The following is a 24,523-nucleotide window of genomic DNA, read 5'->3' on the forward strand; positions in this document are numbered from 1 at the left end:
GAGGAAAGAAAGAATCAGGAGAAGAAAAGAGGTTTTAAGCTGGGTTTTAGGATTTGCTGTTGTGGGTGAGGGCAAGAGGAAGACATGAGGTGCAAAACAGCATGGCATGACAGGGAAATAGACGGATGGCTGTAATATTAATGAAGAGATTGATGCTGGGAAACGGTTATGGATGAAGGAGCTAGGAAGGCAGGCAGGGACTAAGGATCACGAAGGCTAAGAGAATTGTATTTGTCCTGTATACAATCGTAGTCAAAGCTAACCATAACTGAGGGCTTATGATGCGCCACACCCTGTGCCAGGTGCTTTCTGTGAATCACTCATTTAAGCAAACAGCAACCTTATGAACTGGGTTCTATTATTATTTCCATTCTAAAGGTGAAGAAACTAAGACTGAGAGCGAGTAAGAAACTTACTTAAGGTAAGATTAGGACTTTTCTTTTGAAATATACCAGCCAGAGAGCGACGCTTAAAGGCAGGAAGCGCAAATAGGAGGCTCCTCACTTCCTTCATGTAAGTGAGACTAAAGGTTTGAGTTAGTGTGGTGGGACTGGAGTATAGTGGAGAGCATGGCCTCAAGAGCTAAAATAAAGGCTTGGTTTTGCTAACTGCTTAGGCAGCATAGGTGTGGCAGAGGGAGGAGTCCAGGATGTCTCCCACATCTGGCAGTGGTGACTGTGGGGCATTCACCAAGACAGGTAATGTGCACTTGGGGGAACATCTGGTGAGTGTGATGTGATAAGGCCAATTTGGGAACTGCTGAGTTTGGGACAGGCTTCATTCTTTCATTCATTTAATATACATTCCTGCTTGTCTACTATGTGCCAGAACTGTGCTAAAACACATTCCGTGTGCCCAGAGAGCTCACCTTTATAGAGAAAATAGACAACAACTAGCTGTTATATAGATGTTATGATAATGAAAATAGTAACAGCTTCCATTCATTAAGTGCTTATCATAGTCATTTGCTAAGTGCTTTTCTTATATTACCCCAATTCACACAACTCTTTTAGGTAAATATGTGAAATTATGACGAGAACATACTATGTGCTAGGTACACACTATGTGCTAGGCACTGTTCTAAACATGACACATACATTAACCCATTTACCCAGCAGTAACTCTATAAGGCATTAATATCCTCATTTTACATATGAGAAAACTGACATCCAGAGTCTAAATAACTTGCCTAGGTTAAACAGCTAACTAACAAGTGACAATGCTAAGACTTGAGCCCTGGCAGTCTGGGCTCGTTTTACAGATTACAAAACTGAGGCTCTAGGAAATTCAAGCAATTTGCCCCAACAAATCAAGCACCTGATAACAGGTAGAGGTTTTAACTCCAAGCTCCTGCTATTAATCCCTTAATAAGTGCAATTCTCAAGGTCCACATGACACAATAGTGGCACGAAGGAAAGAGCCAGCAATGCAGTCAATGGGGAATGGTGGGGAGCAACCAAAAAGCTGTCACCATGGAGGACATGCCTTCTTTAGCTCTCAAAGCATAAGCAAGGATTCCCTAGATGGATAAAAATATCTGGAGCACAGGTGGAAAGATGGTCACTAAACAAGAGAAGGGGTTCTTCTTTCTCTCAAGTTAGGAGGGAAAACAGGATAGGTACAAATATAGATAGATTTGTAGATATTCATATTCATATTTCATAACTTCATTTTTCTCCTTGAAGTAGGAGACAAGGTCATATGCTGAGAATAATCAGGAAGAGGCGTCTTGAAAACAGTGAAGATTTGGATGATTATTGGGTAGAACTGGAAACAGAGTTGCCCAGGGATATAGTAGAAAAGGACATAAGCCAATTGACCACTCACAATTTTCATGTTTGTTTTATTAGACTCCAAAGATTCCAGGTAGGTGACAGCTCTAGGGCGCTTCCCCACCTACTTGCTCCCAGGTAACATAGTTACAATGAAAGTAAGTCTCAGACATCTGCTAGCAAGGTGGCATCAAAACAGACATACACACATAGACCAATGGAACAGAACAAGAACCCAGAAATAAATCCATGCATTTACAACCAACTCATTTTCAACAAAGCTGCCAAGGACCTACACTGGGGAAAGGACAGTCTCTTCAGTAAATGGTGCTGGGAAAACTGGATATTCATATACAGAAGAATGAAACTAGACCCCTTCAGGATATACAAAAATCAAATAAAAATGTATTAGAGACTGAAATGTAAGACCTGACAAATAAAATGACCAGAAGGAAGCATTGAAAAAATGCTTCAGAACATTGGCCTGGGCAAAGATTTTTTGGGTAAGACCTCAAAAGCACAGGCAACAAGAGCAAAAATAGATAGGTAGGATTACATCAAGCTAAAAAGCTTCTGCATAGCAAAAGAAACAACCAACAAAGTGAAGAGACAATGTACAAAATGGAAGAAAATATGTGCAAGCCATTAATCTGACAAGGGATTAATAACCAGAATATATAAGCAACTCAACCCAGTAGCAACAAAAATAAATCTTATTTTAAAATGAGCAAAAGATCTGAATAGACAATTCTCAATAAACACATACAAATAGCCAACAGGTATGTTAAAAAATGCTCAACATCACTAATCATCAGGGAAATGCAAATCAAAACCACAATGAGATATCATCTTACTCCAGTTAAAATGGCTATTACTCAAAAGACAGAAAATAACAGATGCTGGTGAGGATGTGGAGAAAAGGGAATGAATGCTCAGACACTGTTAGTGGGAATGCAAATTAGTACAGCCACTGTGGAAAACAGTATGGGAGTTCTTCAATAAAGTAAAAACAGAACTAACATATGACCCAGCAGTCTCACTGCTAGATATATAACCAAAAGGTGGTAGACATGGAATCAACTTAAGTGCCCATCAATGGACAAATGGATAATGTGGTATATATGCACAACGGGATATTATTTAGCCATAAAAAAGAATGAAATTTTTGTCCAGGTGTGGTGGCTCATGCCTTTGGGAAGCCAAGGTGGGAAGACTGCTTGAGCTCAGGAGTTCAAGGCCAGCCTGGGCAACATGGCGAAACCCAGACTCTACAAAAAATACAAAAATTAGTCGGATGTAGTGGTGTGCACCTATGGTCCCAGTTAGTTGGGAGGCTGAGGTGGGAGGACTGCTTGAGCCCAGGAGGTCAAGGCTGCAGTGAGCCATGACCGTGCCACTGCACTTCACATCTTGAGTGACAGAGTGAGACCCTGTTTCAAAAAAAAAAAAGAATATAATTCTGTCATTTGCAGCAACATGGATAGAACTGGAAATTAAAGTGAAATAAGCCAGCTCGGCCCGGTGGCTCACTCCTGTAATGCCAGCCCTGTGGGAGGCCGAGGAGTGTGGATCACAAGGTCAAGAGATCGAGATCATCCTGGCCAACATGGTGAAACCCTGTCTCTACTAAAAAATACAAAAACTAGCTAGGTGTAGTGGCACGTGCCTGTAGTGCCAGTTACTCGGGAGGCTGAGGCATGAGAATCACTTGAACCTGGGAGGCGGAGGTTGCAGTGAGCCAAGATTGTACCACTGAACTCCAACCTGGCAACAGAGCAAGACTCTGTCTCAAAAGAAAAAAAAAAAGAAAGAAAGAAAGAAAAAAGAAATAAGGCAGGCACAGACAAGACAAATATCACATATTTTCACTCTTACGTAGGAGCAAAAAAATTGATCTCATGGAGGTAGTGAGTAGAATGGTGGTTACCAGAGGCTAAGAAAAGTAGGGGGAAGAGGGGAATGAAGAAAGGTTGGTTAATGGGTATAAAAATATAGTTGGAAAGAGAAGTTCTAGTGTTTGATAGCACAGTAGGGCAACTATAGTTCATAACAATTTATTGTATATTTCAAAAATAGCTAGAAGAGAACATTTTGAATGTTCCCAACCCAAAGAAATGATAAATATTTGAGGTGATGGATACCCTGATTTAATTATTACACACAGTATGTATGTATCAAAATATTACATATACCCCATAAACATGTACAACTATTATGGATCAATTTTAAAAGCAGTCATACAGCCTGTTTCCATATAAAGCCCCTTGCACAGAAGGTACATTCAAGGCAGATGTCACAACATTCTGGCAGAAGGATCAGAAAAGCTTCTGGTAATTGAAGTATGTTATCTATTATGTGTGTAAGATGCAGGATCATAACAGAATCCTAAGCCTAGAGTGCTACTCCAGTAGGGAGTTAGATTCCTGGACTTGCCAAATTCTACTACCTTTTTTATGCAAGGGTAGAAATGCTGTACCATATAGCTAATCAATTTATATATCTTGAAGACTACTAGGTTGAAAATAAAGTCGAGATGTCCAATAGGCAATTAAAGCCACAGATTTCAATTTTAGTAGCAAAACTGGAGCTGCAGATAAAAGTAGGAATTATCAGCATAAGAATCCTGGTAGTTAAAATGATGTAAGTGAGAGAGATGCCCAATAGAAAGAGTATAAAGTGGGAAACAAAATAATGAATCTTAAGGAGCCCACTATTAAAGGTGTAGGCAGAGGATAAGAAATTAGAGAAAGTGACTGAAAAAGAAGAGTTAGAGGGAGGAGAACCGGGGGTGTGTTATCAAAACCAAGGCAGGAGAATTCAAAAGGAGTATGGTCCATCTGGTCAAATAGTGTATCCTAGAGAAGTCCAGTAGAATAAGAAACTGCCAAGGGTCAACAAGATTTGGCAAAATTGGGTTGGAGAAGAGACGAGATTTGGCAAAACTGATGGAGAAGAGAGGAGAAGACCATGAACACAGGCAGAAGGGATAAACTTTCACATGACAAGTAATGTTTCTTTGGTGGCTGGAAGGAGGACAATGAGGATAGATGCGGATGTAGGCACGTTTATAGGTCAGTTGACAGGATTATTGCATAATCACCTCTATTTTCTCTACGAAGTAGAAGATAATGGCACTTCACAGGGTAACTTGGACTGGGTATTTCATCTTTTTAAGATCACAGATGCTGAAATAAAAGAATCTGATGAAAGCTACTGATATAAATGGAATACAACTTCAACAAGCTTCCAACATCACATCTAAGTACTTACTGGCCCCCATGGCCGCAGACAGCTTTTTTCTCTTATTCCTTGCTCCAAGCAATAGCCAAACCCTCCTATTGTTCACGCAATTCCATCATTCTCACTGATTCAACCATATCATTCTAGCAATTCTCTCTCTTCTGGATAGTTTACATCAGCATAGAAAACATACGGTTATTGTTTCCATTAAAACAACAACAAAAAAATCAAACCTAACTTGATCCCACTTCCCTTCAAGTTACTCCTGACTTCTCTTCTTCCTTTTATAGCAAAACTTCTCAAAAGAGTTGTCTATTCTTGTTTCTTGTTTCTCTCTCTCTATTCTACGTTGAACCCACTTCAATCAGACCTTTGCTCCCACCACTCCATTCAAACTGCTTTCATTAAGGTCACTAATTACCTTCACATTACTAAAGCCAATCGTCAGTTCTCAGTGCTCATCTTATTTGAGCTATCAGCATCTGTCACAATTCATCTGGAAACACTTTCTTCACATGGCTTGTCAGACACCCTGGGATCCTTCTACCTCACTGCTCATTCCTTCTTGGCCTCCTTTGCTGGTCCCTCCTCTTGTCTCTAGGCTCCTAAGTTGGAGTGTCCCCATGCTCACTTTTCTCCTCTATTGACCTGCATTTTTATAGCCACTAAGCCTGCTATTTATACTTCCTGAAGAGCCTCCTTGGCTGTTAGCAGTTACTTTGCAAAGCTATTAGCATATACCTGTGATTCTCACTTGCTCTTCTTTTTAAAAAACAACAGTGCTGATGAAGGCCTGAGGATGGCTCAGTGTACTGTTCCTTGCTGTTGGCCCATGGTCAGAAGTCTTCATAACTTCTCTCAAGGTTCTGGTTCTAGTTCCAAAGGCCTGGATTTGCTAGAAGACTGACCTTCACATGAGTAGGAATGCTACTCTACTATAAGAAATATCTCGGGCCACACAGTGGCTCATGCCTGTAATCTCAGCATATTGGGAGGCCAGGACAGGCAGATCACTTGAGGTCAGGAGTTCGAGACCAGCCTGGGCAACATGGTGAAACACGTCTCTACTAAAAATACAAAAATTAGCTGGGCGTGGTGGCATGTGTGTGTAGTTCCAGCTACTTGGGAGGTTGAGGCACAAGAATCATTTGAACCCAGGAAGTGGAGGTTGCAGTGAGCCAAGATCATGCCACTGCACTCCAGCCTGGGTGACGGAGTGAGACAATGTCTAAAAAAAAAAAAAACCCGACACAAACAAATGAACAAAAACAAAACAAAACAACAACAACAAAACAAACAAAATATCTTGGATTATATAAGTCCTTGCCTAGAAAGATCACTAGCATGTTCATGTGTGTATTATTTTCCCATTTTTATCCTCCCATAGTGTTGTGATGTTGAAGATAAGATCAAATAAAAAATAATAAAAGAGGCTCCTCTCTCTCAGAATTCACTCTAGCACCAGAAGTAAAAACTGCTCTATATGTCTTTTTAAATGAGGAAACTAATAAGAGTCACAGTTAAGAAGCCTTTCAACTGTGAGATATATAAAAAGTATTAGGTAAGGTCTTGCAGCTTTTATGAGACTACCTAATCTATCTGCTTCAAATTGTTTGATCACCATCTTTATAATCCACCTGAGAACATATGAACACCTGAATTATTATTAAGTGAACTGAGTTTTTGTACCTACCTTATATTTTGAAGTATCCCAGTTGTGGACTATGCGTGCTGGGATGAGAAAGCTGTCATCCACGTGGCAGCTACTGCAGTAATACCACCCACTGTAGTTGCACACCTTGGCTTTCCCATTGGAAAGACCTATGGATCGCTGGCAGCCTGTTCAAGGAAAAAGAAAGATCTATGATTGCTGTTGTACTTTTAACACTACAGAACAAGGTTATAGAGCTCTAACATCACAGAACAAGGTTATATTTCATTTACCTCAAGGTAAATGAAAGTCTGCAACAAAAAAGAAGTTACAGAGAATAGAGTTGTACAGTTGTGTCCTCTTCTTCCTAGTCTGACAGCCTGTCCCTTCACCTCCTAGGGTATTGCTGTAAGGGTCATAAACTGGTCCCCTGTCTCTGGTTTCTTCCGATTCCATCTCTTCTGCATACAGCTGCCAGAGATCAGTCTCTCTACAAACTTGCCTTTATCTCTCCTCACTGCCCTGCTCAGAATTCCATTTCCACCAGGCACTTTGCTGAGGGCATCTCATACAGAATCTTGTTTAACCAGCACCACTTCTCTACGAGGAAGATATTATTGACTCTATTTTATAGATGAAGAATCTAAGATTTTTATGAGGTTAAGTATCTTGTCGGAGTTCACCAAGCCAAAAAAAGCCAGAGTTTGGATTTGGCTCTAAATTGGATGCTAAAATAATCCCCAAAACTGTTATGTAGCCTTACTTTGCTTACCAAATCATTGTAAGGAATTTGGCCTCTGATTGGCTCCATCTCACTTTTCTAACTTTCCCTCCCACTACTGTCCAATGGGAATGTAATCACTTTATTCCAGTCAGAGAACTCTCCTCATTGTTCCCCAAATAAACACAGCATGCTTACTCCACCCTCCGTATATTAACACATTACCTCTCCTTACACAGCACCCTCTTCTCTGCTCTTTACTTCAACAAACCTTGCCCAAGACTACTGGTTGCCTACAATGCCCTTTTCAGATCTAAGAAAGTCCATGACTCTGTGAGTGCTGTCTTGGTACTGTCAGCGAACCTGGTAATAATCATAGCCCTTCCATAGGGAAGCCACTCGTTTTCTTTAGATAGGAAGAACTACCTTCTACTGAGTATGTAAATTCCATCACAATCATCCCCATGGACAAAATCCTGGCAGATCCAGAACAGGTAATCAAGAATACACAAACAGCATCATTAATCTGACATTCCTGGTCTACAGCTTTCATTTTAGAAATCCTTCCATGTGGCCCATTTTATGGTTGGGTGCCAAGAACTATATGGATCAAAGAGATCTGGCACTAAGCCTATTTCATGAAGTGGGGCAAAAATGAATTACTCTTTCAGTACTACTACAATTACTACTACGACTACAACTACTACTACTACTACTACTAATATAATGATCAGTGTTGTAACCCTTTCCATTACAAGGAGGTCAAACACATTTATTTAACAAACTACCAACCTAAGAAGATTCTGATTCACAGGAACTCCATGAATGAAAGTATCACAAGACTCAACAGAACTTTCATTTTCATCACAAATACTATGTCATCAGTAATTAAGCAGTTTCCCAGTGCATCCTCTAGAAAGAGAATTAGATCTCACTGTTTTTAAATACATGAGAAATGGGAAGAAGATAAGTAAATATATTAGTATTAGGCTTCCAGAGCTTGATCCAGTTCCTTTCTAGAATGGCTATTTCTTTACTATTGAGCAGCAAAAAAAAATCATAACAAGCTCCTGTTCTTCAGACTGGCTGAGGAATGAGAGGAATGTGTGAAAGATGAGTTAGAACCAACACACATGTAGCTCCTGATTGACAAAGAAGATCTTGCCACAGTCACAGGGCTGTGAATGTTGGAATGCTGTTCACTGCACTCACTGACTGCACTACTCATTTGGCATTTAGCACGTGCCTCTTTAAATTATCATGCCTTTTTATGGGCTTGTCCAACCAGGACCACGCTAGAAACTCCTCAGATCTATTTTTTTTTTTTTTTTTTTTTGAGACACAGTCTCACTCTGTTGTCCAAGCTGGAGTGCAGTGGCACGATCTTAGCTCACTGCAAACTCCACCTTCCTGGTTCAAGCGATTCTCCTGCCTCAGCCTCCTGAGTAGCTGGGACTACAGGCATGTGCCACCATGCCCAGCTAATTGTTGTATTTTCTTTTTTTTTTTGAGACGGAGTCTTGCTCTGTCACCCAGGCTGGAGTGCGGTGGCGCGATCTCGGCTCACTGCAACCTCCACCTCCCAGGCTCATGCCATTCTCCTGCCTCAGCCTTCCGAGTAGCTGGGACTACAGGCGCCCGCCACCACGCCTGGCTAATTTTTTGTATTTTTAGTAGAGACGGGGTTTCACCATGTTAGCCAGGATGGTCTCGATCTCCTGACCTTGTGATCCGCCTGCCTCGGCCTCCCAAAGTGCTGGGATAACAGGCATGAGCCACCGCGCCCAGCCAAATTTTTGTATTTTCAGTAGAGACGGGGCTTCACTATGTTGGCCAGGCTGGTCTTGAACTCCTGCCTTGGCCTCCCAAAGTACTAGGATTACAGGCATAAGCCACCATGCCCGGCCCGATCTATTTTTTTATCCTCAGCACTTAACACAGAGCTTTACAAATAGCAGACAATCAATAAATATTTATGTTGAAGGGATGATAAACTGAGTACTATCTGGCACATGTACACTCACATAAACTGTATATATATACAGAAATTTTAATTTTCCATAGTGATTCCAAAACTGATCCTCTTAACCTGATCACCTGCTTCTGAAAACAGCCTTTCATTAATATCCCTGTTAAAATATGTTGCCCATTCTAAGAACTATATATTACCCACGTTCACATAGGAACTGTGGAACTGGCTAGGCATAGTAGCTCACACTTTTAATCCTAGCACTTTGGGAGGCCGAGGCCAGTGGATTGCTTGAGCCCAGGAGTTTGAGACCAGCCTGGGCAACATGGTGAAACCCCGTCTCTACAAAAACATTAGCGAGGTGTGGTGGCATGGGCCTGTAATCCCAGCTACTGGGAGGCTGAGGTGGGAGGAGCACTTGAACCCAGGAGGTCAAGCCTGCAGTGAGCTGTGATCATGCCACTGCACTCCAGCCTGAGTGACAGAGGAAGGCTCTGCCTCAAAAGAAAAAAAAATTTTTTTTAAAAAGAAAGAAAGAATGAACTGTGGAACAGAGTTCAGTGGAACTTAATATATCCTAGACAGTGGGATACTGCTATTTCCAAAAATTAGTAGACAAATTGACTGAACACTAAAATGACACTGAGTAGAATCCAATCCTTCCTAATGACTTAAAAGGTGACCATGTTATTGCAGAAATTCAGGATCATCATTATAGTTTAAATTCTCACCAAAGAACACTAAAAAAAAATTTTTGGATATAACAGACATCAGTAAGCATTTGCTGGATATTTATATATTCCCTAGTAGGCACTACTGGGTTTATCTGTCTATAATTTTAATGAGCTTACTCTAATTTTCTGGATGCAACACACATAGGCAATATTAACATACACAAACATGCATTTTAAGAAAGCCTATAGCCTAAGAATGTTCACATCAACCGGGCACACAGATCCAAAGCTCACCATGCTGGGGGATCAACTCAGTTAACTAATTGAGTTAAACATCCTCGCAACTATGCACAGGTCTCCAGGCTCATAAAAGACAGAGATGAGAGAACATGGATAGGGTCCATTCGGGTTTTAGTTTGGACAAAAGCAGCAGCACATAAACACCTACCTTTAGTCCTTGGTGTCTTTACTTTCACACTTTATTTAGAACCAGGCTATCCTAGTCCTGGTGCTGAAATCACCCTAATGACCCAGAAGTAGGTTTGAACCTGTCTGCATGCTCGAAACTACTTTAGGCACATGGTATACAGACCATCACTAGTCTAAAGGCAGGAAGCCTGAGTCTGTTCTTGCCTAGGCACCACTGTGACCCTGATCATCAAATTCTCTAGGCCTTGCTTCCTCACCACAAAATAAACCTGTTAGCTTTAATTGGTGAATTGCCAAATTTGAGTGAGCAATGGAATTTTCTGCAGACGTTTGTGAGAAATGTGGACCCTTCTTCCCACTGAGATGATTTTGACTCTGTAGATCTTGGGTAGGGACCAAAAATCTGCATTTCTAATGAAATGAGCATCCTCCCCCTCCCATCCTATCCCCAACCCACACGCGGGACGTTGACGGGTAAAAGTTGAGGATTGCTCCCTGATTTCCAGGCGACCTCCAAGGTCCCTTGAGCTCTAAAATTCTGCTTCTATTCAACAAAAGTGCAGAGGGGGTGCAGACTGCTCAGTGAAAAGCTCAGAATTTGTCACACAGTTTACCCTCTAGGCTTCAAAAAAATCAATATTTTAGGTACTTAGTCAATTTCTAAAAAACTGGCTATGTAGAAACAACCTGACTTCATTTTACCAGTGTTTTTCCAGAGCATTCTTGTCTCCACTGGGAGTATCCTATTCACTTTAAAAAGAATGAAAACTTTTAACCCCCAAATCCAAAGTATTTGTATTTGAAAGAACATAGAATTGTTGGAAAAGAAGATTAGAGGCTAGTTAGTGGCCTGATGTAGATTCATTTTCTAAAAAACAACACATGCCATTTATTTGAAGAAGGAAACACGAGTTTTTTCAATTAACTGCAAGATTTCCTTTACTATCACAGTAGCAAATCATGGACTAAAAATGTCTGAAACAATTCCCCATAAAAATACACAATCTGGGATTTTACTTTATCATTGTGGGCTTTTTAACAGGGAAAATTTTTTCTTAATAATCACTGTTACAAAAAACCATTTTTTTAGAGGGTGCCAAAGCTGGACTCTGAAGAGCGACATTATGGGGAGAAAAATAGAGCTGTAAAGTAGAGACAAAAAATAATTAATTGAAATAACTAATTAGGGCTTATTTACATATTATATTTTTATGTACTTTCAAACAGACTTTTCAGCAATGTTTCTAAATTAAAGGGCATTTGTAGTAAAGAACACTCCACATGTTGGATCAAAGCAAATACATTCTTCCCAGACTCTTTTTGAAACTTTTCAGAGTGTATTCAATTCATAGGAACAAAAAACTATCTCACCAGAGAACCCACTGGCCTTTTTTTTTATTATTGCTTCCCACTCCACTTCAAATCTTTAATGAACACATGCTCTGAAGAGCTCAGCCTCCCCTCTGATACACTCTTGGAAACAAATGTCACCATTTAACCAAAATCCTATTTGCTGCACGTACAGTCCATTTCCCAAATGGCCTTTCACTAAATACACCCAAAAGAATCTGTTGCTGGGGGTTGTGCAGAATTTTGGCATACTTCTCCACAAAAGCACAATCTTTCTTCTAACAAGTGTACCTAGTTAACTCAACTGGCTGCAGTTGTTGTTACTGAAGCTGCGATCTTGAGGAAAAGCCAGCCACCTTCTCTCTACTTTACGACTATTACCTTCAGTTCTCCTTTCCCTGACCAGCAGTTGGAAAACTCATGGGCATAAGAGGGAAGAACGAGAAAGCTGTGGCTGGATCCAAGTGAATCTCTCTCACTAAGGAAGGACCTCATACAGTGCTAAGTGTGGTCAGTTATGCCACCCACTTTCCATCTCTTAAAGTAAGCTTTTACCTAATTCAGTAAGGTGAATCCAGTCTTTTGCATTTAGAAGGTAGAAATGCTCTAGGAAAAGAACAAGGGCAAATAAAAAAGAAGAGAAGGTGCCTTTGTAAAAGGAAGGAAAAGAGATAAAGAGGGTGAGAGGACACATTGTCGTTTTCCCTGTAAAAATAGAAAAAAAAAATCTGGCGAGTTTCACATCCTCTTTTATTTTATGCACTAAGTAGGGAGAGATGTCCACAGGAATGAGCAAGGGGACTTCCCTGTCCCTCCTTCCATCCCTCCATTTTCCTGGCTGGGGACAGTGAGCTGCAGTAAGCACTGTGTAAAATGTTGCTTGAAGGCCTAGACTTTGATCATATGCTCTTCAGACCAGATTTCCCAAAATGAAGAAAAATAGACATGCAGGTTCAAGGACTTGCTATTTTACAAGGATTAGGGGTTAAAGTCATAAAGAACTTAGCTTTCCCAGCTTATAGTCTGTAACCATTGGCTCATTAAATAGTCAAATTTTGAATCTGTGCTTTAAAACATAAGGTATTACATTTGGTATACAATTCAAAGTCCTCCCTGGGATTAGCACAAAGTTGGGCACAGTGTTTAAAGAAAGGATTATTTGACACAGGGCACAAGCAATTTTTGCAATGTAGCTTTGAGGTCCATTAAAGGAAGTAGAGGCAAAGCAAACCTGGGCCCCATACTTGCATCCTCCACTGTCAGAGGGAACAGAGCTGAAATTTGAGACTGACCACACATATGTAGTCTGAAGTTAACATGGTGAAACTGAAGCTATAGAATTCTACATAACTATAAAGTAGAAAGGGGGTAAAGAGTGAGGGACGCTGAGAAACATCTACTCAAAAATCAGTGATCCAAAACTTTTTGCATCCCAAGCATCCAAGTTATTCTGTCTTTGGGACAAGGTGGTGACCCATAAAGTAGGAGCTATCTGTTTAGCCATAAATCAATTAAGACATTAAACATTTGGATGGAGGATCAGGCACATGCCATTAAGTATACATTCTGTCGGTTACAAAGCAAATAGTATCCACAGCATCTCAAATAAAACTAAAGGAACAATAGGGGAAATCCGGAAAAAATCAATTGTGTGCCACATGTAATTGCTAATGCGGATAGTATGGCATGCAGCTGATAGTCTTTGGGTTGAGTTCCTGGACTTTAGACTGCAACACTTCAAAATTATTTTCTCCATAAGCCTTTAAGTCCCTTCATAGTGAATTCTCTTCCCAGGAGTTGAAAACTTCACAGTTGGGAGGAAATACACATGCTCAAATACAATCCTGAAATGTACTGATGGTTGTTTCCAAAGCTACACAAAAATTCATTTCTGTTCATCAGAATTTTTTTTCTCTGATGGGCTTCGTTTTATGTTCATCTACAAATTTTATAGCAGTGAGAGATTATATATGAGAAATTGTCATTCCTTGTTGGCTGAAACTGACTCATGAAGTTTTGCTGCACAAGCCGGGTGTGGTGGCTCATGCCTATAATCCTTTGGGAGGCTGAGGTGGACGGATCTCTTGAGGTCAGGAGTTTGAGACCAGCCAGGCCAACATGGTGAAACCCCTACTAAAAACAGCATGGTGAAACCCCTACTAAAAACACAAAAATTAGCTGGGCGTGATGGCACATGCCTGTAACCCCAGCTACATGCCTGTAATCCCTGCCTCTCCTTGGGCAGGAGAATTGCTTGAACCTGGGAGGCAGAGGCTGCAGTGAGCTGAGATTGTGCCACTGTACTCCAGCCTGGGCCACAAAGCAAGACTCTGTCTACAAAAAAAAAAAAAAAAAAAAAGAATAAAGTTCCACTGCACAGAGATCTGACACATGTTAAAAAGCATGTTCCTACCATGGGTGACACACATTTAGGTTAACTTCAGCTGGCACTTGTAGAATGGACTGCTGCTATAACTAGGACAGCTCTGTCCTTAAGAATCTCACAGAAGTAAGTAACTCCTCCTAGACACACTGAATGTACCTAACCAAAGAATTTCCAGCCGGGCACTGGTGGCTCACACTTGTAATCCCAGTACTTTTGGAGACCAAGAAGGGAGGATTGCTTGTGGCCAGGAGTTCGAGGTTATAGAGAGCTATGATTGCACCACTGCACTCCAGCTTGGGCAATAGAGTGAGGCCCCATCTCTACAAAAAAGTTTCTAAAAATTAGCCAGGTGTGGTGGTCTGCACCTGCAATCCGAGCTACTTTGGAGGCTGAGGCAGGAGAATACCTTGAGCCCAGGAGTTCGAGGGTTCAATGAGCTATTATTGCACCACTGCAAACCAACCTAAGTGACAGAACGAGACCCTGTCTCTAAAAACCCTGTCAACACAACAATATGGCAAATATTATGTTTGTAAAGTATTAGTACTGTGCTGAGACACAGTGAATGTTCAATACACATTATATCTAGAGAGAGAGACAAGAACAGACAGATGCATGAAACAGAGATTAAAACCAACAGACATAAACTGTCCAAGACAGGGGCCATCTATGAAGTATAATCATGTATTACTAGATTATACTTGCAGAACTAAGGCAACCGAAAACATAAAATCAATTCAGATTAGAAACTCCAATCTGAATACTAATTGGTTTAAAATGTAAAGCAATTCTATAAGCTGTTAAGAGTTATTTGGGTTTTCCCCCTCTGAATATTTAAATAGCTAAGTCAGCTTTGACATGTAGGACCTATGTTGTGTTAACAGTGCTAGAGGTACTATATTTAAATAAGAAATGAAGTGAAAATCACATGTCAAGTAATTACTGCTGACTGAAAATATAAACTTGCTAAACTCTACAATGTTTATTTAATCTCATGGAATGTTGTTATTAAGATTATAAATCATGTGAAATAAATTAATAAATACCAAGTAGATTCTAATTCAAGTTGAGAAGTGTCAAGATTTATTGGTCTTTCAGGTAAACAATGATTGAGAACCTAAAGTCAATATTTAGTCAAAATTTATCTTGAAAGGCAATAAATCTTGATTTTTGCTAAAGCACGTTAAGTAAATATGTGCACCATTTTAGAGAATCTGACTGCTTTCTATCTATGAAATATCTACCCCAAAAGTTGTAAGTATAATGATCTGTAATACAGATTTTCACTTCCCAAGACATGACTTGAGTTGTTGAGTTACTTTTAATTTTTCTTAGGATAAGATGCTTCAATAGTGCTTTTATTGGTGTAAGATAAGTTTAATATTAATAATAAAATCTTACAAATTCAGCTTCTAGTATATTGAAATCAGTCTAAACTTAGTATTTTTTTCATGCTGTTTTTTCCTAACAGTCTATGACTAGACTTTCTCATTTACTTCTATGTTCTTTCCCCAGTCTTTCAAGAAAATGGTAAGCAATTTAAAAACAAAAATAAATAAATAAGAACTAAGCAAATGGATAAACACTTATATTATAAGCAAACACCTTATGTAAGACAGGCTTACTATAAGCCGGGCACTGTCAATAACTACCTTACATACACACAAACGAACATATGTAAATACATGTGTATGTCTCTGTTCATTTAATCCTCATACCAATTCTGTGAGGTAGGTATTATGCCCATTTTAAAGAATAAGAAACTGAGGCAGAAGATGAAAAAGTAATTCTGTCCACTGTACAAAATTAAGCAGATTTTGTACAGCTGCTTAAAAGGCACAGCCTAATAAAAGTGGCAATGTGGCATTTTATGACTAACACCAATCAACTATAAAGGGGAATTTCCAAGTAGTTATCTCCTTTTGTAAGACATTAGAAAAACTGTCCCCTGCAGATGACAAAACAAGGACAAAAACTATGAATCAATTTACATAAAAGAACATAATTTAGCTCATCAATGAATATAGCCTGGGACATCACAGGCATTAGCATCACCTCTGAAGATGAAGGATGAGGGGAGGAAGAATATAAATCTATAAAGTAAACAGCAGAAGATGAGATGAGGAAAGGAGGAAGCAATCACTATTGTGGAGATTGAGGAAGGCTGTGTTGACATAGGGGCATTTGAGCTGGGTCTTGAAGAAGAGAAGAGATTTTGGAAAAGGAACATTCTTCATAAAGGCTCAAGTCAGAAAAATGGAAGCACCTTTGGAAACACTGGATATTCTAGTTGTCTGAGGCTCGTTGTAAATAGAGGAGTATGAAGAAAAGAGCTTGGAATGATAAAGTGAAGCTAGAACATAAGAATCCTGAGTGCTCAGAGTGAGAAGTCCTAATTAATAAGATATAGCACTTTGGGAGGCTAAGGCAGGCAGATCACGAGGTCAGGAGTTCGAGACCAGCCTGGCCAACATGGTGAAACCCCGTCTATACTACAAATACACACACAAAAAAATTAGTCGGGTGTGGTGGTGGGTGCCTGTAGTCCCAGCTGCTTGGGAGGCCGAGGCAGGAGAATCACCTAAACCCAGGAGGTAGAGGTTGCAGTGAGCCAAGATCACGCCATTGCAATCCAGCTTGGGTGACGGTGTGAGAATCCACCTCAAAAAAAATAAAAAAAGATATAGGAACAACCAGAGTTTGAAGCAGAGTAGCAACATAAACTTAAAAAAAAAATTTTTTTTTTTTAACATTTTGGAGACAAGGTTTTACTCTGTCACCCAGCCTGGAGTACAGTAGTACAATCATGGCTCATTGCAGCCTCAACCCCCTGGGCTCAAGTGATCCTCCCACCTCAGCCTCCTGGGTATCAAAGGTTACAGGTGCATGCCACCACACCTGGCTGATTTAAATTTTTTTTTTTTTTTTGCAGAGACCCAAGGGTCTTGCTATGTTGTGCAAGGCTGGTGTTGAACTCCTTTCCTTAAGCTATCCTCCCGCCCTGGCCTCCCAAAGTGCTGGAATTACAGGCATGAGCTACTATGCCCAGCTGCAATGTATGCTTTGAAAAGATTAATTAGCATGAAAAGCTGGAAGGGGAGGGAACTAGTTGATAAGTTATTGCACCAGTTTGAGCTTGATTAAGGTGGTGGTCTTGGAAACAGGAAGAAAGAAAGAGAAGGAGATAGCATGGGGACAAAATGCAGATGATCTGGCAACTGACAGACGTTGGGGGCATGCAAAGGGACCGTTAAAGATGCTCATGATGTTCAAGCCTGTGACTCATGTGAGAAACCCATCAATTAGAAGGAGCAGGTGGTTTGGGGGAGAAAATGCTATTTGAAGCATTTAATCCAAAAAACATAGTTCAAAAAATTTGAGCTACCAGATCTACTGATGCTTAAAGCTCAGGTGATTGAGAATAATTCCCCTTATTGTACAAATCAGTTTGAATCGTATATTCTGTTAGTTGCTACTGAAAGCATTTGATATACTTGATATCAAATGATGGTTGGTGAAGGTCCTATTTTTATAACCTACTACTTTCACTTAAATTTATGTAAGATGCGGAGGTCTCAGATTATAAAATATTATGTGGTGGCTGGGCGCGGTGGCTCACGCCTGTAATCTGAGCACTTTGGGAGGCCGAGGCGGGTGGATCATTAGATCAGGAGTTCAAGACCAGCCTGGCCAACATGGCGAAACTTTGTCTCTACTAAAAATACTAAAAATTAGCTGGGTGTGGTGGCGGGAGCCTGTAATCCCAGCTGTTTGGGAGGCTGAGGCAGGAGAATTGCTTGAACCCAGGAGACGGAGGTTGCAGTGAGCCAAGAATGTGCCATTGCACTCCAGCCTAGGTGACAGAGCGAGACTCTGTCTCAAAAAACAAAACAAAACAAAATTATGTGGTATGAAATAATCAACATCTATTTCAGCAGAAGACATTTATTAATTTATAAAGAGGTGAGAAAAAGCTAGATGAAGAAAAGAAGACATCATTGTAGGCCTTGACCTTTGGTAGCACAGCAGTTCTCAACCAAGGGAGATTGTTGTCCCAAAGGGGATATTTGTAATGTCTGCAGACATTTTTGGTAGGATGGGTGGGTGAGCTACTGATATCTTATGGATGAAGGCAAGGAACACTGCTAACCATCCTACAATGCACAAGACATCCCTCCACAACAAAGAAGTATCTGACCTAATATGTCAATAGCGCCACTGTTGGAAAAACCCTATGACAACAGAAAGACGGGGGCAAAATAAGAGATCAATAGGCTGATCCTACTTAATCACTTTTCTCTGCTAGCAATGAATATACCATTTATTATGGGAAGACGGAAAAGCCCTTTCACCAGTTCTACTTTCTTACCTTAAAAAATGATTTATGCTGGTAGGTAAATTAGTGTCATGAAAAAGAGGCACCATCATCTACTAGACTACCTGCTAGTAACATCTGCTCCAAGCTTGGCTCTTTTCTTCACAAATTAATCTTGGTGAAACACTGCTCACGAAAAACTCTTACTTGAAAAACAAGTGCATAAACAGGGCTCAGCTGAGCTGATGATTTCAGACATGAAAGCTGCTAGTGGTGGATGGAAAGAATGCTTCTTGTCACAGTTGACCTCCCTCTTTCTCTATCAGTTCTATTTTCAACATGGGGCTACCAAGATTCTCTATATATTCTCCTGCAATCTCAGACAGGAAAGGAAGGTCAACCTCACCATCCTTGAAACAAGACAAATGCTGGGCTGGGCTACTTGAAGCACTGAGAGCTTCAGGGGAAGATGTCTAATTAAATAAACTCTTGACTGGATGTGGTGGCTCACGCCTGTAATCCCAGCACTTTGGGAGGCCGAGGTGGGCGGACCACCTAAGGTCCAGAGTTTGACAGCAGCCTGGCCAACATGATGAAACCCCATCTCTACTAAAAATACAAAAATTAGCCAGGCGTTGTGGCACACGCCTATAATCCCAGCTACTTGGGAGGCTGAGGCAGGAAAATCGTTTGAGCCCATGAGGCAGAGGCTGCAGTGAGCTGAGGTTGCACCACTGTACTTCAGCCTGGGCAACAGAGTGAGTGAGACTCCATCTCAATAATAATAATAATAATAATAAAATAAAATAAACTATCTTACTGGAATGTTTCTCTGAACCAGTGCCAAGCCATATTAGAACCCAAGACAAAAGGAGAAATCAGGAATTCTAATACTGTCTCTAGTTAAGCTTTTATATTTTGTTCATCATGGACTTTTTACATTAATTTTGATTTTTAAAGAATATCATATTAACATATTTTTAAAATCTTTATTACAAAGGGTTTTTTGGCACTTCCTTAAATTCTGTACCCAAAGCACATGGCTCTCTCACCTTACCCTAGTCCCAGTCCTGTTCTGAACACTTTTGCCTCACAGAGAATCCAATGTATGCTGCACTTAACATTTTCTACAGTGATTTCTCCTGGTATTTAGCATTATATTAAACCACTACTAACTCTCTTTTTGCGATTCCCCAGTTACATCTCTCTTTTATGATTGCTTCAAAAGGCCAAGAACCTCCTATTGGCTTAGAGGTTCAGATTATTTTGGGGGGTTACCTGAAAAGCAACCTGTCTTTTCTTACTGTTTCTGGAACTTACATTTTCTTCCAGCTTGGATTTAGAAGTCGCTTCTTACATCAGTCTCCTCCACTCTGTAGCTTCTATCACATACAGTGTCCTACCAGTGTCCCCTCTGACTTCTCTTTCACACCACTCCCCATTCCTAATGCCTGCTTCTCTTTCCTCATATTTTATGAGAGTCTCATCTCTTTGAACTTTACAGTATCCTGAAAACAAAACCTGTCCTCTTCTTTGCTAAAACCTCCTAAAAAACCCTGACAGCATTTCTTAGAGTAATTCTACTTGAGCCATTTTGGTAATGATAACAATTTGATAAAATTAAAGTCATAAGAGTGGATCCGAGTAGTGCTAGGAACAGTCTCAAAGTGAAGATTACTTTCATCAGCTTCCTTTAAATCCATGCTTGAATTTCTTCATTTTCACCCCAACCAAATTATTTATGTTGTGCAAGATTTAGGGACTGTCTTGGTCTATTTTCTCTTCCTTTATTCTTCTCCCTTTTGCCTTCTTTCCAGGCTTTTCTGTCTCTTTAGAAGCACATGTTTGTGACTGCCTCCAAAGCTAATATTTTAACTATACGTTTAGTATTTGCACATAAGCTATTTGTATCAGGTTATTTAGACTTACTAGGTAAGACGCAAGTGGAAAACTCCTATTATCTGGAACTCCTGCTTCTGGGGAATCCCCTAGAGTGATATTCCTAGCTTCTCTCCCCATCCCTTATCCAGCCCTCCCACAGATGGAGAAATTAGGTATCTGACTGCTGAGTTAAGAAGAAGGACCCAGGCATGCTCAGCTTGGCTTTCAGGAAGCAGGTTTCTGTCTGCTGTGATAAGAGGACATGATGGCCTTCAGGAAGCAGATTTCTGTCTGCTGTGGTAAGAGGACATCATGGCCTTCAGGAAGCAGGTTTCTGTCTGCTGTGATAAGAGGACATCACGGCCTTCAGGAAGCAGGTTTCTGTCTGCTGTGGTAAGAGGACATCATGCCCATCAGGACTCCAGCTGTGGCCAGGTGAGTAAGTCCATCTAATTTAGGGGTCCACTCTATAATAACAAATGTGATCTATAAGCAATATATGTGATATTTTAATCCCCATCTTCCTGCATCTTGGCATAAGAAAGAAGAGGTATTATTCATTTATTAACCCTGTAAAACTCCTGCAAGGATGGTGGCCCACACAGACAGCATCTAATAATGGGAGTGGAGAGGAAAGGGAAAGGCACTCAGATGCATGTTGGTGGGTGACATTATTGAGAGATGAAGATCACACAGTAGAGTCGGGCTAAAACGGCTGCCTGGAAACCTTTAGCATTATCAGGAACCTTTTACTCAAGTTAAAACTCCCTATCCTAACAATGGATGAGAAACATCATTTTCCCAAAGGTTTTCCATCCATTATTAGGCCATAAGACGACTTCTCTTTATCTAAGAGATCATTTGGGGAGCCTCCCTGTAGTTTCTGGGGAAAAAAATTGCAGTGATGTACTAATTACTGAATTAGGATATGTCACTTTTGGTTCAACTGATATTTTATAACATTTGAATTGTACATAGTCAAGACAGTTTAATCTTCCCTCAAAATAGAGTGTTGAAGAGGCTGACCCACAAGACTGAAAAGGCTGGCTCGGGGCCATATAATAAATCAGTGGCAGGACTATAAACAGAAGACCAAGCTCTTATGCTCCTAATTTATTACTTATCCCACTGAGTATGGATGCCTCCCAGCCACCACATCATGTGTGTCTATTATTTTGTCTGGTCTGGGGCTCAAGAAAAACACCTTTATTGATGAAGATGGAGAAGGAGACCAAGACTCAAACTAAGTCAATCCTCTGTGTCAGAGGTACAAGTCTGCTGATTTAAAAGAGAAGCAATTTTCAGCAAAGTTTTTGGTTCAGCCCTACATGATTTACTTCCTTTATAGAAAAAATATGGGTAAGGCACAGTCCTTGGTACACTGCTATATACCTGGTTAGAATGTGATTTTTCAATCTTTTGGAAATTGATACAAACCCATATGTCTTAGGTTTTAGAATCCTAGTTTCCTTCTGGAAGTGGTATATGGTAAGTATGACATTTTTTTTCAGTTAAAGGTAATAAAATCAATTTTGTGGTTGCTTTTATATCCATTTAAGAAAGAAACACCTTCTATTTTTAGCCAAGATTTAAGAGGGATATCTGGGTTAGATAGTGGAGATCACAGAGTCACTGAGTGTGCTTGCCCATCGTCCCACCACTCTGAGTTGCAGCTCTGAGAGGGCTGCAGACAAGCTGAGCAGTCCAGAACTGATCAGTTTCTTGTCTGCCTGGTCCCAGAAGCACCCAAAAAGATACCACCAGAAATCTCCCTTCCCCAGGTGGATGCTGTCAGTGTTGGAAGCAGCTGACTGGAAATGAGGGAACAGGGCAAGTAGGCCAAAGCTTCCTCATTCTGTGGGGGGAAATCACACACATCATTCATCCTCCTTTCATCCAGGTTCCATTTTTGCTGTGGAAATGTTCCATTCAATGTTCTGGGCTATTGTATAACAATTTGTCTAGTCTTTGTCCCTGATCTCTGGCAGGGAGCTTCTAAAACCCTTGGAATTTCCCCAAGTGATATGAATATCTTTGTTATTCACGAGCCCCTAAGATCACACCTGAGTTTATGCTAATGGTGAGTCATAGTGGGCCACTAAATAGCCTCAGAATGGGGGGTGGTCAACAGAAAGACCAACCACACGATTAGAGGGTTGGGACTTTGGGCCAGCCTGACCTCCAGGAAGGGGAAGGGGGCTGGATATTAAGTTCAGTTGCATGGCCAATGATTCAATCCATCATGCCTACATAATGAAGCCCCAGTAAAAACTCAGGACACTGAAGCTCAGAGGAGCTTCCTCATTGATGATCATAACAATTTGATGGGAAGGTGATGCAGCCTGATTCCACAGACAGTGGGAACAGAAGTGCTGCATTTATGGCCCTCCCACACCTTACCTTCTGAGTCTCTTCATTTGGCTGTTCCTGGTTTTTATCCTTTATAATAAAACTGCAATTGTATGTATAGCATTTTCCTGAGTTCTGTGAGTTGTTCTAACAAATTATCAAACCTGAGGAGGGGTAGGAACCCTCAAATTTGTCAGTCACTGTGCAGGTGGCCTGGGAACCCCCTGAACTTGCACTGGCATCTGAAGTGGGAGCAGTCTTGTAGAGGGCTGAGCCTTTAATTTGTGAGGTCTGTGCTAATTCCAGGTGGTCAGTGCCAGAACTGTATTGCAGTATCTAATTGGAGTTGAAACAGATTATGTGCAAATAAACCATGCAAATAAACTCTGACAGTGCAGTGCCCAGAGCAGGGGATTGTACCTTATATCTGAGGAACCCTAGTCCTGCAGAGAGGGTATTATGGTTAAGTAAGTTAGGAAATGTTGTATACTTTTCTCTCACATTAGTAGAATAAAGGCTCTAAGAGGTCCTATAGTCAAAAATTAAAAAAGAAAAAAAAAAAAAGAAGTGCCCGGAAACTTGCAAGATTATAATTGGTTTGCTAAGTAGGGAACATGTTAACTGTATCTACAGATGACTCCAACATTGGATTCCTAGAAAAGATGGTGAAAGTAGGAAACCTAACGGTGGGTGTTGGGATGGCAGTTCAAGCATTACAGTGGAGAGAATCTGATAGGTCCTAAGTCAGTGTGCCGGGATGGAGAGGGTGTTTTTGAGAAAGTAACATTTACGTTAGTGGCCTGAAGAATGAGCTGGGGGTCGTGCTGGGGATGGCAATACTCTGAGGAGGCAACGGCATATGCAAAGGCTCTAAGGTGGGTGAGCAGAAAGTGGCGCATCTGAGGAACAGAAGAAAGCCAGTGTGGCTGGAACAGTGTGTAAGGGAGAAAGTGGCAAGAAGGCCAGAGCTGAAACTGAGGAGGTGGGCAGGGTCATTAAGGATGCTGGTCTTCATTCCAAAAGAAGTGGGAAGACACTGAAGAATTATAAAGAGAGGACTACCAGGGGTCAGTCTGAATTTTAGTAAGGTCATGCTTGCTGCAGTTGAGACAAGATTTAGAAAAAGTCAGAACGAAAGCAGGAAAACTGGTTAGAAGGCCACTATAGTCATCTTGGTGAAAGATGACCCAGCTGCAGCAAATAAAGTGAGGGAGGTAAAGGAGATCTCAAAACTCAAACACCAACTATGTTTACCAAGTATAAAATAAAAATTAGGCATGACATTAGGATGTATTAAAAAGGAAGCTGGAATGTAGGTAAAGAATTCGGGCTAACTCCTTCCTTTCTTTATACTTGCCACCAGGTAGACCCTGTTAGAACATCATTGACATTTCCAGAATGTAAGGAAAACATGGAAACCTGGAGATGTTTCAGCAGATTGATACCCCAATGGCTAACATATTGAACATATGTAGAAGAAATAGTTAAGGGAAATGTGCCTATATAAACTAGAGAAAACTCAAGTATGGGTTGACTCATTCACTAAGAACATCCTGGCCGGGCATGGTGGCTCACGCCTATAATCCCAGCAGTTTGGGAGGCTGAGGCCAGCAGATCACCTGAGGTCAGGAGTTTGAGACCAGCCTGGCCAATATGGTGAAACCCTGTCTCTACTAAAAATACAAAAATTAGCCGGGCGTGGTGGCACATGCCTGTAGTCCCAGCTACACAGGAGGCTGAGGCAGGAGAATCACTTGAGCCCGGGAGGTGGAGGTTGCAGTGAGCT

General features: G+C 40.8%; 1 protein-coding gene across 1 annotated transcript in view; it reads right to left on the reverse strand.

Annotated features, from left to right (window-relative positions):
* PLEKHM3 (pleckstrin homology domain containing M3) overlaps window positions 1-24,523 on the reverse strand; it is a 204,149-nt gene that overhangs the window by 118,077 nt on the left and 61,549 nt on the right. Inside the window, exon 4 of the mRNA XM_024243818.3 lies at window positions 6,706-6,851. Within this exon, the coding sequence (XP_024099586.1) occupies window positions 6,706-6,851 (146 nt within the window). The remainder of the gene's footprint in view (window positions 1-6,705; window positions 6,852-24,523) is intronic.

Source organism: Pongo abelii, chromosome 11, assembly GCF_028885655.2.
Source record: "Pongo abelii isolate AG06213 chromosome 11, NHGRI_mPonAbe1-v2.0_pri, whole genome shotgun sequence".
NCBI lineage: Eukaryota > Metazoa > Chordata > Mammalia > Primates > Hominidae > Pongo > Pongo abelii.